General features: G+C 33.1%; 1 protein-coding gene and 1 long non-coding RNA gene across 2 annotated transcripts; both read left to right on the top strand.

Annotated features, from left to right (window-relative positions):
• The first annotated feature begins 10,273 nt into the window (after positions 1-10,273).
• LOC105791752 (uncharacterized) lies at positions 10,274-12,308 on the top strand. Its single transcript, XR_001133087.2, has 3 exons — positions 10,274-10,411; positions 11,148-12,176; positions 12,266-12,308. It is a non-coding gene; the product is annotated as an uncharacterized LOC105791752 (long non-coding RNA).
• Positions 12,309-13,700: 1,392 nt separating this feature from the next.
• Positions 13,701-16,910, top strand: LOC105791750 (protein PNS1). The gene is made up of 5 exons (XM_052634181.1): positions 13,701-13,889; positions 13,996-14,334; positions 14,641-15,552; positions 15,927-16,160; positions 16,312-16,910. The coding sequence occupies exons 1-5, from the start codon at positions 13,872-13,874 to the stop codon at positions 16,486-16,488; spliced, it is 1,680 nt and encodes a 559-aa protein (XP_052490141.1). The 5' UTR covers positions 13,701-13,871; the 3' UTR covers positions 16,489-16,910.
• The last annotated feature ends 396 nt before the right edge of the window (positions 16,911-17,306 follow it).

Genomic DNA, 17,306 nt, shown 5'->3' with positions numbered 1-17,306 from the left:
TACCAGTTGTTATTATTCTCCTTAATTTTACATAGTTATAATCTTCTGGAAATCACCAAAGCCGCAAATTGTCAATTCAGACAACTATTTGTAACAACACACCTGCAATGGATTAATATTAACCGCTGGTTGAAGACAACCTAAGGAAACTTCAATTATCACGGGACAAGATCTACCGTGTTGCATCTGGTTTTGAGCATGAAGTTCAAATAAGAAGTGAGTTTATGTTGAAAATTTTGAGATGTTAACCAAGGGTAGCAAAATTGCCAGACTGCAGATGGCTTCCTCAAAGCAGAATATAACTGACCTGACGTATACATCACCTATTTGAATTCCGCAATGTTTATTCCTGGCTAACACATGGTGCGCCATTTACAAGGGCATACTATAATGCAAATGCAAGCAGAGTCTCAGCCAGATTGGCTGACAAAATCTGCAGCGTATTCTCTATTGATTGGATTCGAGCAACCAGATCACTAGCTTGTAACAGGGACACCTAAATTATCAGAGACCCTAAACCAGAAAAATTATGAGGAAAATAAAGTAAAAGGTCTCCAAGGAGAATCAGGAATCAAAGCGCAAATTCCAGAAAGAAACTTGTAGCACAGGCAGTAAAAATGATAAAGCTGCTTCGCCTGGTAGCTTTATGTGACCTTTCAGTCCACTTAAAAGCGCAGTTTTGTCTTGGAAGAACTTCAACGTTTTCCAGTTCCACAGTAAATGAGTTTATTATATATAAATATTTTTCCTTTGGTGTCTTACAATTGTTTTTTATAGATTGAATGTTATCTACCTGATTTGCTTACAAGGGAAAACATAATGCTATGATGAAACCTAGAGCTGACCCAAGATCACAAATAACTGCGACGAGGTGAAGGCCCAAACTATTCTATTGTAGTTAAAAGATTGGAGATAAAAACTTTTAAAAATAATAATTTATCAATAAAAAAGGGTCATGCAATTTGTGGAAGATCAACGTGAAAATTTATCCTCACCGTCAAGGATTTAAATGACTCTTTTATAAGTTTTTATTAATTTTATAATTATTAGAATTTTTATAATTTTTTATGAAAAAATATAATATTAAACTGTCACGTGTCATCATTTGATCGGTTCGTTAATTAATTTTAATAATTAACGTGGTCAAAGAACTTAATTAAATTTTTATTAGTGGCAGAGATTCAATTAAGTACAAATTTAGTATAAAAACTCAATTAATATTTTCATTTTCTCTTCACGACCTTTTATACTTATAGGCCGTTAATAATGGTTTTGCCTCATCTTGGTGTTACCCTATTTGATTATTTTAGTTATTTCTAATTGACATATATATACGAAATTAGAATACTATTAGATATCTCACTTAAATATGTTAGATTCTATTAAGATTAATATTATATTTATTATATTTTAAAACTTAAATGTACGAAGATAAAACATTAAATTTAACATTTATACTTGTTATTATTTAAATTTCGATTGAGTCAATCGGATATTAATTTGATTAGAAAAATTATCAAATTATTTTTACTTTAAAAGATAATTAATATTTATAAGGATATTTTATTTAATCTTCAAATAAAATAACTAAAAAATATTATTTGAGAATAAAACACAAAACTAATAAATTCATGTAAAAATATCTTACCACTCCATCAATAATCATTCCTTGAAATAATGTTAATATAAAATATTATGTTATAAAATCTAGTATTTTCTAAAAAACAATTTTAACATATCAAGACGGATAAATACTCAATTAAGAGTATAACAAATTTTGTCATCCCTAATTATGAAGTTATACTCATAATCTTTTGATTTTGTGAAGAATAATAACCATGCTTTGTCAAGAATGTTGTCATTAAAGTAGTCAATACCACAACGATGGGCACACTATTTTTCTAATGAAGTTAATATCTCTCGATATCGATTTGTTTTGGTGTTTTGTTTCTTATTTTGGACATTCTTGAAAGATATTTAATATATGTATATAAAATATTTATAAATATTGAATGAATGAGATTAAATAAATTTCAAATATAAAACATTCAATAATTATATAAAATACTCGACAATAAACTTTACAAATAAAAATCTATTATTTTGGCCGAAACAATCAAATTTGAACAGAATGAGTTAATGTGATTGATACAAGCTGTACTTTTCAACTATGCAAACAAGAGAAACGGATATCCTTGTTTACTATTGAAACAATGCACATAGATCAATACGGTTGAAATTGGTGCGAAATTGACTACTTAGTTTTAATTAAGATGTCCAATTCTACACCAGTTCTGATTGTACCAGTCAGTGTGTACTAGTCTAATAGTAAATCAAAACATCTAAATATTTTTTTTGCAACGGTGAAAACTCTAGCATGTACCAATCATACTAACTCATTTTTGATCAAATTTGGTTGCATTGGCCAAAACAATGTACACAAATTGGTACATGAATAAGCTTGAAACAAAAGTAAAATTAGGGTAATCTTGTTGTTTAATTTATAGAAAATTTATTTTTCCTTGTTTATTTTGAATTAAAATTTTATTTGTGAAGTTTATTGATGAGTATTTTATATAATTCATGAATATTTTATATTCAAAATTGTTAGGTCCGAAAATATTAAAAGGGGGTGAATTGGTACTTTAAAATTTTTTACAAACCATTCTAAATGATAAGATGAATAGAGAATAGCTTGCACAATGAATTCATAGTGGTTCGACCTCAATTACCTAGTTCCACTACCTCAGCTTCACACTACGAAAAATTTCCCAATTCACTACTAAAATTGATTCCTTTCAAGGAGAAAGTATAACATTTGCAACATTATCTTTTTCTTAAATTTTGGATAGAATCTTTCGCTCTTAGTTTTTATAGTTAAACTAGAACTTTTTTTAATTTTTATGTCTTAACTAAAGCCCTGCCAAATTATGATTGGTGATAAGATAAAGTAAACAAAAAGATCTCTATAAGGTGTGTGTTTACAAAAATTAGGCTCTCAAATAAATGAAAATGAGTGTGATAAAAGATCTAACAATAAACTCTTAGAGATATATACAAGAGAAAATGAAAGAATAAAGAAATTGAATCTTTTCTTTTGACTTTGATGCTTGGATGTTCAACTCTTACATATTGGTGTGTCTTTGATTTGTATTTCTACCAATGAATAAGTTTGGATGTTTACGGTCGTTGGGGATGAATTCTAGCCATTGAAAACATTAAATTTGAACATAAAAATTGTCCCTACAAAGTATGTCTCGAGACTTGGCTGAAAAATAGTCGTTGGCAAGCCATGTTGAGATATTAATCCTATGTCTCTAGAAATGCAACCCTTGAAGCAAAACTTTTGTTTCAAACTTGCATGTCTTGAGATTTAGAGTCCTATGCCTTGAGACTTAACTACGAAAGCATCTTGAAAATGTTTTGAACACTTTAAAACACTTAGATATTGACTAAAAAATATTGAAAACATATATTTTTAGTACATTGCAATTCTTTAAAAATGTTTTAAAGTTTTCAATCATATTTTACCAAATGGCTTAAAAAGTAAATAATTAAAATTTATGTATTATATACATGAGATATTAAAATTAACAAAAATAAATTATTTTATCTTATTCATTTAGTATATTTAAATCAACTTATACTAATGTATACAAATTCTAACAAACAAACAAAAATGCATGTGCCGACATCATACTACCTTAATTCAAATCTAGAACCTTTGAGAATCAGTTGAGAACTGTTTCTTTCTTTCTAGAAATATTTTTCTTTTCAAGGTACATTTAATAGTATGATTAATTTTAAATTTTATATTTTTGAATGGGTCAATTTTAGTTTTTTTTAAATTTAAAATTTTAATTCTTATTTAAATTATAGTTAAATTTTACTATTAATCTTGTACTTTGTGTAGAATTATAGATTTAATCTATTTATCAATTTAATAATTCCTAATTTTTATACCTTTTGAATTTTAAAATTTTAATATTAATATAAATAACAATAATAAATCCATTAACTAGCTCTTTTGTGTATAATACATGAAAATAACAAGTTGATATGGAGTTACTCGTGAAAATATGTTTGTGACATATGCTTTTGAAAATAGCAAAAAATAACTTAATAAATTTAAAAAAACATATTAAATACTGATATTTTAATATTTAAAAAGTATAAAGATTAAAAATATCAAATTGAAGTATAATAACTAAATTAATAAATTAGTCATAATACAAGGACTAATAGCATAATTTAACCTCGAAGAAAATTAGAAGCAAGGTTGGACACGATATTGGGCATTGAAATGGGATTTACCCTTTTAAAGTGGGCCATGAGGGCACGTTACCCTCGGCTTCTTTTCCCTTAACCAACAATAAGTTAGATCATAAAAAGACATGACCTGACACGTAGGACAAGTTGAAGTGGATCCAAGTCATCCAATCTTGAACCCATTTCCCATTTCACTGTTGTCAACGTCGCCTAAAGCTATGGTGGGAAACACACGCGCCAACATTCTGCCACGTGAACCGCTTTTGTAGCATATAAAACTGTTATTACTCGAACACCAATGATGTCTGCATGTCAGCATGTCCAGGGGCCCATATCTCCCTATCTGTAAGATAATATTTGATACAGTTAATACAACAGTTTAAGTTAAACAAAGTATTCACGTCACAACTTTTTTAGATTCATTCTTTCTTCATGTACCTATCTTGGGAGCATCTATTTCAAAAAGCAACATTTTACCTTCAAATTTACTTGCCCTTTTGCTAGTGCTAGGGATGGGTTTCTTTTTTCATGATCCCATTTGCCTACGTATATACATTGTCATAGTACAGATTTACCATTCTCCTCTTTCCATATGTTCATCAAGTTTTGTTTGAATAAAGTCTTATTGGAACTATGTTGTCAAGGACGTGGGACAACAAGTAAGTGATCTAATGCCACAAATATCAGACGGACATCAAGTTTGACACGCTCAAAGCAGGACAAGGTGAGAGGATGAGTCAATCTTGAGGCATTTTGGGTTCCAAAGCTGAAAAAAAAATCACGTGAATGGTTAGAAGGAGGCAAACATTTAAAAGAAAAAATCCCCGAAAACCACTTTTAAGGTAAATTCACTGTTCATCACTTTCCATCTTTCATTCATTCTTACTCAAATTACTAACTTAAACATTAGAGAACAATTGAAGTCTGCACCATTCCAGACTTTCATTAACAGTTAGAACCATCTCCTGCTCTATACCACTAAATGTGCTTTCATACAAGTGAAGTTAAAATATATTTTGAAGGGATGGAAATCAAATTATATATTTTTACGATCGTAAAAATATAATTTTAATATTTTAATTATTTATACGTATATATAACTTAAGATAAAAATTTCTACTTTAAAGGGAGCTCCACCCCTGCAGAAATAAAAAGATAAACCTGTTTTACAAGTAGATTTCTGTGTTGTGTGATGTTTGGAGATGAAATGTAATGGGAGGGAACATTCATTGGTGAGAGAGTGTTGAATTATGGATGGGCCACAATGGTGGTACATAATAATTTCATTGCCTATTGCCTAATGATGAAAAAGCAGAGCAACCCCACAATTAATGTGACTGGAAAACGTAGAAACAGAAGAATGGTGGAGGAAATATGTGGGGAAGGAATTAATGTTTATTGTGAAAGAATTCCACACCTTATCTGAGCTCACCATGGGTGTGGAGTGGGATTGTTGTGAACTTAATAAGGATAAATAATACTTGTATTTTCTCTGCCACTTGCCTACGCTATTTCTTTTCTTCTATTAAATTATGATAATTAGGTAAATATATGAATTCACACATGCCAATTTATTTGGTTTTCTCAATGAAAATGAAACGCCTACCTTTTGTCACCATCAATTTGAAATTCACAGTAAAACCAATGGCAAAACCAGTAAAATTATATTTACCTATAATACAAATTTTATCTTTTATTTTATTTTTCTAATTGAATTAGTGTCTAATTCACTTATAACATCAATTTAATTAAAATGTGTATGTTAAAATAAAATGTATAAAAAAGAGATCAAAATAATTTTCGTCAAATGCTAGATTTAAAGTTTTATTAAGACAATTGATGTGGGTTTAAATATCCCTATAAATATATTTTTATTAATTAAAATATTTTTACTAATATAATTTATCTTAACTATAAAATATATATATTTCTAATTTAATGTTTGGTCAAAAACCTCACTCCATCTTAATCATCACCTTAAATGATAATAAATTTGTGTAAATTAAAAATTCGTATATGATCTAATATTAATATTTTCGTTCAAAAAGTAATATAATATTACAAGAACTTTTAAGAAATAATAAATTAAAAAATGAAACCCGAGCCTAGACCTGTCCATGGGCCGGGCGGCCCGGCCCGCCCGACTGCCCGCCCGAAATATGGGAGGGTTTGGGTAAAAATATAGGCCCGAAATATGGGCTTGGGCAAAATTTTAGGCCCGTTTAAAAAATGGGCAGACCTCGGGCAAGATTTTTTTGGCCTCTGCCCGCCCGAAAAATATTAAATATATATTTTTTATTTTTAAAATATAATAGTTTTTTATTTTAAGTTTATTTACTTTCATTTCCTTGACTAGTGTTACAAAATAATAATAATAAAACATCAAGTTTGTTTTACTAATCAAATGTTAGATTTTGTTACAACAATTAATACAATTAATAATTTGATAAATTTACTAATCAAATGTTAGATTTTATTACAACAATTAATACAATTAATACAATTAATAATTTGATAAATTTACTAATCAAATGTTAGATTTTATTACAACAATTAATACAATTAACAATTAATAATTTGATAATTTTACTAATAATTAATTTTAATAACAATTAGTTTTAATTTTATTAAAAAAATAATTTTAATTTTAATTAAAAACGGGCCGGGCCGGGCCGGGCCCCATAATTTTTTCTTCGGGCCGGGCCTGGGCAAAATCTCAAGCCCATATTTCGGGCCGGGCCCGGGCCTAGTAAACGGGCTGAAATTTTTTGTGGGCCCGGCCCGAACCCGGCCTGGCCCGGCCCATGGACAGGTCTACCCGAGCCTCCCTCCGGGGGTTGGAGTTCTTACCTTCTTGGGACTCCATGGAGGGGAGTAGAGGTGCTCATAGGCCGGGCGGCCCGGCCCGGCCCGACGGCCCGCCCGAAATATGGGAGGGTTCGGGTAAAATATTGGCCCGAAATATGGGTTTGGGTAAGAAATTAGACCCGTTTTAAAAACGGGCCGGGCCTCGGGTAAAAAAATTTTTGGCCCGGGCCCGGCCCGGTCCGAATTTAATTAATATAATTTCTTTTATTTTTTTATTTTTTATTTTGTCATTAATACATTTCCCATTCCCTTCCCTTCCCCATTTTCCCCTGTAACACCCCTTACTCGAGACCGCTGCCGGAGTCAAGCACGAGGCATTACTTAGCTTATCTTACTAATTAGGAGCTTAAAAATTTACTTTGAAAATTAATTTCACTATTTACAGCAAACCTGTTCAATCGCACAGTAGTTACTAAATTGATTATAACTCGAGCTACGGGACTCGAAATTTAATCCCGTAAATTTTTCCTAAAACTAGACTCATATATCTTCCTACCATAAAATTTTTAGAATTTTTGGCTTAGCCAATTAGTACAGTTTATTAGTTAAAGTCTCCCCTGTTTCACCAATCGACTGCCCTGACCTCTTGTCACTAAAAATAAATTTTCTCACTGTAGGATTTTCATATGAAGTTCTTACTTGTTTCTACAGAAAATAGACTCAATAAGGAATCTAGAAATATAAACTACATCTCATAACCATTTTTATACAATTTTTAATGATTTTATAAACTCAAAACAGGGGACTCCAGAAACAGTTCTGACCTTGTCTCACTAAAATTCACATATCTTAAAATATAAATTTCCTTTTTCTACACCGTTATTTTTCCATGAAAATAGACTCAACAAGATTTAATTCCATATATCATTCATCCTCTAATTCATTTTATACCATCCTAGGTGATTTTTCAAATTCACGTCACTGTGCTGCCTGAATTCTGTTTCTTTGCAAAATTTTATCCTTTCATGATTTCCATGCATAATTTATCACCTAATCTTTCATAACAACAAACACCTTCATACTTAACCATTTTAATGACCATACATCATCAAATGCTTACACATCACTCATTAGCAAAATCATCATTATAAACATACAAAATAACTAAATCCCTATACATGCCATAACTCAAACGTGTTTTGACATAAAATACCGAGCAGTTGTGGTTGATAGTGTGGACGATCTCCGACTTCTTTAGGATCCTTGAAGTAGCTTTGCAATACTATAAGAGAAAGAGAAATAAAAGAAGTAAGCATAAAGCTTAGTAAGTTTACTAGCAAATAAATAATAACATTAAACACAAATAATTAAACTCAAGTGACTATATCTCTAGTTTACTCTTTAGTTAATCTCATTCTAGTTCTCTTGCTTATTTACTTAGAATACTTGTGTGCATAACTTACTCATCTCTTGCTGCATCGTTGAACATCAATTGATAGTATAATAAGTTCTTAACTCTTATAACTTACCTGAGCTTGCCATTTATACTTTAAACTGAACTTTCATGAATATGATTCGCTTATTAGCCCGTTGAGCTACATTGGAACAATAAGGATACTCGGGTCTCTTCTGATAATAACATGCCAAAGCCATGTCCCGACATGGTCTTACATGGGATGTTCTCATATCAGTGCCCATGCTATGTCCTGACATGGTCTTACTGGGACCTCTCATCTCGGTTATAACGCCATGTCCCAGACATGGTCTTACGGGGGACCTCTCATCTCGGTGCCAACGCCATGTCCTAGACATGGTCTTACATAGGATGTTCTCATATCGGTGCCCATGCCATGTCCCAGACATGGTCTTACATGGGACCTCTCATCTCGGTGCCAACGCCATGTCCCAGACATGGTCTTACATGGGACCTCTCATGATCTCAAGGATGCCAATGCCATGTCCCAGACATGGTCTTACATGGGATCTCTTTACCCAAATGTCATGACATTTGTATCCAATACTATCCTTATGTATCAACGGGACTTTTTAATTTTTCTTCTCTACCATTTCATGCTTGGGTCATCATCAAATAAATTCATGAAATAAATATATAATTGCCGGAAAGTAACAACATTAATAATAATTATTAAAATATTGTATTTATTTACCATAAACTTACCTCGGTATCAAATATAGTCCAATTCACCAACTTAGTCTTCAACTTTATTCTTCCCTTTGTCTAACCTCGAGTTTCGTTCTTCTTGATCTAAAATAGCAAATTTAACTTATTTAATACTCACATTCATCAAAACAGCCCTCGACTCTAACTTTTTTAAAATTACAATTTTGCCCCTAAACTTTTACATAATTACATTTTTGCCCCAAGGCTCGGAAATTAAACTTCATCCCTTATTATTATGTTTTATGACATTCTGAACATTTTTCTCTTCTATGGAAACATCAAATTTCCACTCTAACATGTACTTAAGAACATTAGGTATTTTTACCGATTATGTCGTTTTACTCGTTTTCACTTAAAATCGGCTAGCAAAAGTTGTTTAACATAATTTCTAGCTTCATATTCTATCATAAAACATCAAAATAAACACTTTTCACCTATGGGTATTTTTCCAAATAAAAACCCTAGGTTAAATTATTGCTAAAATAAGCTAAATTAAGCTACCAGGATCTCAAAAACGTAAAGAACATTAAAAACGAGGCTTGGGATCACTTACTATGGAGCTTGGAAGCTTGAAAACCCTAACTATTGCTTCCCCCTTGCTGATTTCGTCCTAATGAAGAAGATGATGATTTTTGCCATCTTTTTCCCTTTTAATTATTTTTATTACTAGATTACCAAATTGCCCCCAACTTAAAATTTTCTATTTCACTTATCTCATGTCCATTTTTGTCTACCAACTTAAACAATGGTCTAATTACCATATAAGTACCTCCAATTTAAAGTTTCATAACAATTGGACACCTCTAACATGTAGAACTCAACTTTTGCACTTTTTACAATTTAGTCCTTTTGACTAAATTGAGTGCCCAAACGTCGAAATTTTCACGAAATCATTTTGTGAAATCGTAGACCATAAAAATATAAGAAAAATAAAATTTTTCTCATCGGATTTGTGGTCTCGAAACCACTCTTCCGATAACCTTAAATTTGGGCCATTACACCCCCGACCCCAGATAAATCCCTAACCCCTTCCCTCCCTTTTTTTCCCCCAAATAGGATCCAACTCCACCTCCACCGATTCACGACTCCACGTCCACGACTCAACGACTCCACGGTGCTTCACTGCTTCTAGCCTTCTTCGTCTTCTCAAAGGTGAGTTTGTTGTTAACCTTTGAATTTGTTTTTTGCTTTTTTCTTTTTGATTTTCATTTTTATTCGAATCAGTTCCCTCACTTGCTTGTGACCGTAGATGTATAATTTCATTTGATGTATCCGTTCTTTTCTTGCTTGTGACCTGCTTTTCTAGTAGGAATTCTTCTGTCTACATACTATTATCGCTATTACAGAAATAACTTAAGTGATGTTCTTATCAATATTGGTTCTCCTATGCTTCAGTAGCTATCCTTCTTTCTGTCTCTGCTATCGGATGTCATAGGTTAGCTTGCGGATTTTGGTTGGATTATTTTTCATTTGATGTATAATTTCAGATATTTGTTGAAAGCCCAGATGCTAAAACTTCAATTTTGATCTTATTATTATTATTATTATTTGGCTTTGGATTTATAGGTAGTTAGGTACTTTCAATTCTGGGATTATTCTACTTTCTGAATCACTGAATTGATTTTAGCTCCTAAAAAGCATATATTTTTAAGAACCGGATAGTGCTTGATTTTGACTTTGATCCTTTACTTGAAGATTCATTTTAGATCTTTATTTAGTTGGAAGCTATTTGAGAGATTGTGTTGCTTAAATCTCCTTGCAAACCCTTTTTCTCTTCTATTTGACGATAAATTTTGCTTTATTTGGATGTGAAATCATTTGAAGATCTAACTAAAACTCATGTTTTTGAGTGATTTTTTTTTTGTTTTTTTTGTTTGTTTTATCACAGAACTTTTTTCACTACTGGGAAAGAATACTTGGGCAACGATTTTGATAATTCAATTCCATGTCAACTTTATTTTGTTGAGTTTTGATTTGTGAAGAATTTGTGTTTGATTATATCTAGCTGAGTATCTTCAGAAAACCCAATTTGTAGATGTGCTAGATTATTGAGGCCAACGGGATAAAGATTATCAAATGTTTACACTTTCTAACGAGGAGTGGAGAAATGTTGCTATTCTTTGCAAATTTTTGAAAGTATTTTATGATGTGACTTGTGTTTTTTCTGGTTCTAATTATCCAACGGCTAATCTTTATTTTAGAGGAGTTTGGAAGGTACACAAGGTCTTGCTTGATACAGTTAAAGGTCCTTATTCGTTTTTAACTCCAATGGTTAAGCAAATGCAAGAGAAATTTAATAAGTATTGGGCTGAGTATTCGTTGATATTGTCATGTGCTGCAATTTTAGATCCTCGTTACAAGTTGAATTATGTGTAGTATTGCTTTAATACAATCTATGGTATTCATGCTTCAGATTTTGTTGAGACCATTCTTAGCAATCTTAGACTCTTGTTTGATGAGTATGTTAAGAAATCCAAATCCACGTCTTCCTCTTTGGCTGGGAGTTCTAATGTTTCGGATAAAAATCCTGTTGATTCTGGTTTGGATGAACACAATGATAGTAGTGCTGATTTTGGGGGATATTTTGATGAGAGTGATGATTATAAATGGTATTTAAATGAATCTAGCACTAGGAGTGAGAAGTCACAGTTGGACATTTATTTGGAAGAACCGGAGCTTGAGTTGAATAGTCAAATAGATGTTTTAGATTATTGAAGCAAAAGTTCAGTTCGATACAATGAGCTTTCATTATTGGATCGTGATCTTTTGGCAATTCCAATATCGACTGTAGCTTCCGAATCGGCTTTTAGCACGGGTAAGAAAGTTATCACACCTTTAAGGAGTTCACTTAAGCCAAAAACGGTTCAAGCCGTTGTTTGCTTGGATGATTGGATGCGAGCTAAGGGATTTTCAGCAGGTAATTATTATTCTCGTTTTATTGTTCAAATTTTATATTATTTTTTCATCAATTTGATTATCTAATTATTTATTCTTATTTCATGTTAGAAATTGGTTGCAAAAAGGACGATGAGGACGATGACGACGATGACGACGACGACGATCATGATGATGTTTCTTCAGTAGCTTTTTAAGATACTTTCTTTCTAAATGTTTAAAATTTAATTTAGCTTACAATTTATATTTTGTTATGAAATTAAATATGTTGATGGATTAATGTATGAATATTATGGTTTGTTGCTTAATTTTCCAAAGTCATTTTGGAGGTATATGTACTTGTGGGGTTGAACTTATGTTTTCTTATCTCAAACATAGTTTGAAGCAAAATTAGAAATTGGGATTTTCAGTGCTTGATTTTGTTGTGATTATTATGATTAACAACAAACATATGGCTAAAACTTTGTACTAACATTTAAACAGTGGCATTCAAATTTGTTTAGATTTATTCTGATTAGTTATCATATTCTTTCTTGATATGCTATGCTAGATTTGGAAATTCATTTGATACATTCTAGTTGATCTCTTTTCATCTAGTAACTTTGATCTTTGGATTAAAACTTTTAAAAAGAAAAAAGTTGAGCTTTACCATTTTAAGTATAGAGTACAGAATAAGAAGTTAAGAACTGACTCCATATTTTAAAATTTATATAATAAGTATTTTTGACTACTTTTGTCTTACTTATTAAATTGAGTATGGAACTATGGATCAAAGATCAATGAGAGTAATAGTATGGATCAATTTTGATATTGTTATCCTTTAAAAGCATAAAATGTAATGATATGATAAACTTTAAAATATTTAAGTTAAAAAGTTAAAAGTTAAAAAGTTAAAAGTAATTAAATTCTTAGTTAATTGTTTGTAATTACTTGTATAATCATTTTTATTTTTAAGATTTGATTGTTTGTAATTAAATTCAAATTAATTGTTTGTAATTAAATTCAAATAAGTAATCTTATTTTATTTTTTTGTTCATTATATACAAAAAAAATTACAATTTGATATTTGATATAAATTCAATAACAATGAATTTTAATAACAATTAGTTTTAACTTTTAAGTAAAAAAAAAACGGGCAAGGCCCGGACTTCATATTTTTTTCACGGGCCGGACTTAGGTAAAATATCAAACCCATATTTCGAGCCGAACTGAACCCGGACTTAAGAAACGGGCTGAAATTTTTTATAGGCCCGGCCCGAACCCGGCCCGGCTCGGTCCATGAGCACCTCTATAGGAGAGTTAGAGTAGAAAGGTAAAATAAAAGATGCGGTCAAAAAATGACAGCGGTCGCCTTTGTATCGGTGCTTCCCACGCTCTATTCTAGAGCCTGGGTGGTTATTAAAAGAACAAGGTGGGTACGCCTCAATTGAAGCATGTGGCAAATGGCAAAAGCAACAATGGCATAGCAGTAATGACAGTAAAGTAACCTTCAGAAAAAAAAGATTTCTTTTTACCAGTCAAAAGGCCCCCACCCCCCCCCCCAAAAAAAAAAAACACTAGACATCACCTACCAACAAAAAGGAAAAATATTACAATGTAGTTACCTGTATCATACTAACCAAAAAATCCAACGACATAGATAAACACTTCACGTTTTCCGATAGTCACCCTTTCTTCGTCTCCGCCGTCTCCTGAACTTGACGTCATCATCGCCGCCATGGGTGCCACTGAACATGTAAAACTGTTGACTCCCCTTTGTTCTTTTCTTCTTGTTTTCTTAGGAAGGCCGGCGGGTTTTCCTTCTTGTTTAGTAATTTACCTTTTTAGCGGCTTTGATGCAGGTGGTGGTGGAAGGCGAAAATAAGGAAGGAAGGAAAGAAGATGGAAAAGAAAGGGTGGATGAGGTGGTAGAGCAGGAGAAGGAGGGAGAGAAATTGGACTTGGAGAAAGGACCAGTTGGAGCTGTTGTTGTCGAAGACAGCAAGGGCTTAGAGAGATTTGAAGACGAAAGAGACCATTTTCATGTCTCAATGTTGCAGAGGTTGAACCCTACAAATCCTTTAAGGATTGTCATTAATGGTGGTACTAGAGTTGCTACTCCTTCCCCTTCTCAGTCTTCTCGGTTTCAGCCTACTCCTCCTCCTCCTCGTTCTCAGCCTCGTTCTACACCGACCCCACAAGTAAGCCCTTTCAAGAATCCAACTTTGGGCACCTTCCTTCTTTCTAGAAGAAGGGTTTTCTTTTTTTTTTTTTTGGGGGGGGATTTTCAGTAAAAGAAAAAGTAAAGCAAAAGCTTATTTTCAGCTAGTATTTAATATGAAATTTATGTCATGTTACTGAAGTTACAGACATGCATCTTAAATTCATGAAATAAATGAGAAGGGAAAAAAATTCATCCTATGTTGTAAGAATTTCTTGAAATTGCTGCAGAAAAAAATCAGTAATTGACTTCAATTTTCTTGGTTATTTTCCCCTTCTTGTGCCAGCCATCAGTGACAACGCTGAACTCAAGAAGATTCACCAACAAACTAGCCCTATTACTGTACTTGGTGCATAAGGTTGCGGCTATAGCACTAGTCTGCTTTCTTATATTCAAGGGAATCCAAGGTCTAATAGATGGATCCAACCCTGCAAAACGAAAAGAGGAAAGGGTTCTTAAATATTTGTTGCCACAAGTTGAAGCTGCATCTTTACTAAGCATTACTCTTGCATTTGCTTGGCAAAAGGCTTTGCGGGAATGGCCTCAAATCATGGTTTACTTCATCCTGTGGTGCACCTTCTTCATGTCTTTATCAGCTGGCATCCTTCTGATTTGCTTCCAAAAGCCCGCCACAGATGGTGTTGGGGTTTGCTTTATTGCCTTTGCAATTGGTAATGGTTTGTATGCTTGTTGGGTCTCCCAGCGAGTCGGTTTTTGTTATAAAGTGTTGCTGAAATCACTGGAACCGGTCGACAAATTCCGTGATTTGAACCAACCAGCGTATTGGATGCTTGGGGCTGGATTCTTGTGGATGTCCCTATGGATCTTGGCTGTAGTTGGGGCCTTGAATTTCTACTACCCAGCATTGGTTATAATTGCATTACTCTTAAGCTTGTGTTGGACAACTGAAGTGATGAGGAATGTAGTTAATTTAACTGTTAGCAGAGTGATTGCTTTGTATTATCTAAGAGGAATGCAGTCTGACACTCAGTTTTGCTTCCAAAGAGCCTTGACCCGGAATCTCGGAAGTGCTTGTCTTGGTTCCTTATTCGTGCCGGCAATCGAAGCCATGAGAATTATTGCCAGAGGCTTGAATTTGCTTGAAGGAGAAGATGAATTCATGTTCTCTTGTGCTCATTGCTGTCTCAACGTTATGCAATCCATCTTCAGATATGGAAATGGATGGGCATATGTACAGGTAGTCAAACAAGTCATGAACTTCACTTCCGAATTACTTTTGATATGCTTGGATTAGTTGCAGGGTTCATTCTCAAATACCATTATCTTCATTCTTCAATGTTGTCATTAATTGTTGAGATGAATTTTGGGTCAAAAGGATCCATTCCAGTCAAATGCTTTTATGTTTATCTTTTACTTTTAAGAACTAAGGCCATTTATGGATTTCTCAACAACCTATTCCTTTTTTATCTTTTTATAATGTGAGCCCTTCCTGTTTTGGATTACTTGCTTTTCAATCAACACCCGAATACTAGTTTTGTTTGTGGTCCATGATTAAGGATTAATGTTAACCTACGTTATTAACTATTTTAAAACCAACCCTGTTAACTGCAGATAGCTGCCTACGGAAAAGGTTTCGTTAGGGCATCACAAGATACTTGGGCACTTTTTGAGAGGGAAGAAATGGAACCCATCGTAGATTCTGACATGATGAGCGCGATTTGCTTCCTTACAGGCGTTTGCAGTGGCTCGATTTGTGTTATTGTGGTGGCCGCTTGGACTGCTAAAGTCCACCAACCATTCACTGCCACCATCTCCCTCCTTGCATTCTTCATTGGATACCTCATGGTTAGCATCTCCTATTGGATTATTCCCAATTTTTAATTAAGAAATTGTGATTGTGCGATCAACTTGCATTATATATGTGTGCATGTTTGTTATATGTCTCAGCTCCATGATTGATCTAATTCAAAATTTATTATAAAATTGGCATTGACAGACGAGGATCGCAATGGCATTGCCCCATGCATGTGTGAGCTGTTACTACGTTTGCTATGCTGAAAATCCCGAGAACCGATTGTTTGATAAAACAATAAAAGAACGTCTGGAGTTGATTAAGGCTGGTCGGGATGTGGTGGTGCCGACACCTCGTGTTCCCCGTCGATTTACGAGATAGCCACTGCCGGTGAGAGGTAAAAAGAGACAAAAGTCTACGATTTTCCTACACATGTATATACAGAAATTATGTAGGAAAATGGGGGCCATACTTCCAAAATTTAGCAGGCAATGGTCAGTTTCAATGGGGGTGGCATGGAGACTCAAATAAGGCCTACTCTCTGAGGTAAAAATCAATCCAGGGTGGCCCCGGTGGCTGGCTGGTGACGAAAGGCGAATTTTGAATGTAAAAAGTTTAACCATCATTGGAGTATGGAGAGCCCACTGAGATTCCAGCCTGCAACGCTACAATGACAATGCAACTTTTTTATTTTCGTCATTTTCTTGGTTGTATTATTAATGATAATAATAGTAATTATTTTTTCTGCATATACGTTTAGGATACCACGTTAAAAATGATCCAATTAATTTATTACTTTCCCACCCACCATTATTTAATTGAATTTTACCACTACTTCTATCACTTCCAATCCTTTAATTAATTAGTCTTAATGTGAAAGGAAGGGAATATCATGGGTGGTACAAAACAAGGAGTCAGCATTATAAAATAAGCAGCTTCATTAAATCAAATCAAGATTCAAGGCAATGGGATGCCCTTTTTCTGATCTCCAGATTTTGTCTATATAGACTTAAACAATACAAGTTAACCGGATTCTTGTGGTAGTGGAATGTTAAAAGTTCTATTTTAAGAGAATAGCATCTTTACTTTGGGGGGTAGGGGTTTCACTATCAGGATGTGTCAATGGATGCCATTGTCAACATATTTTTCTTGTGAAAATGGAGTTTGATTGAACGTTTGAAAGGGAGCGTTAGCAATTA

This window comes from Gossypium raimondii, chromosome 8, assembly GCF_025698545.1.
Source record: "Gossypium raimondii isolate GPD5lz chromosome 8, ASM2569854v1, whole genome shotgun sequence".
Taxonomy (NCBI): Eukaryota; Viridiplantae; Streptophyta; class Magnoliopsida; order Malvales; family Malvaceae; genus Gossypium; species Gossypium raimondii.
This window is presented reverse-complemented; position numbering and strand designations above follow the sequence as displayed.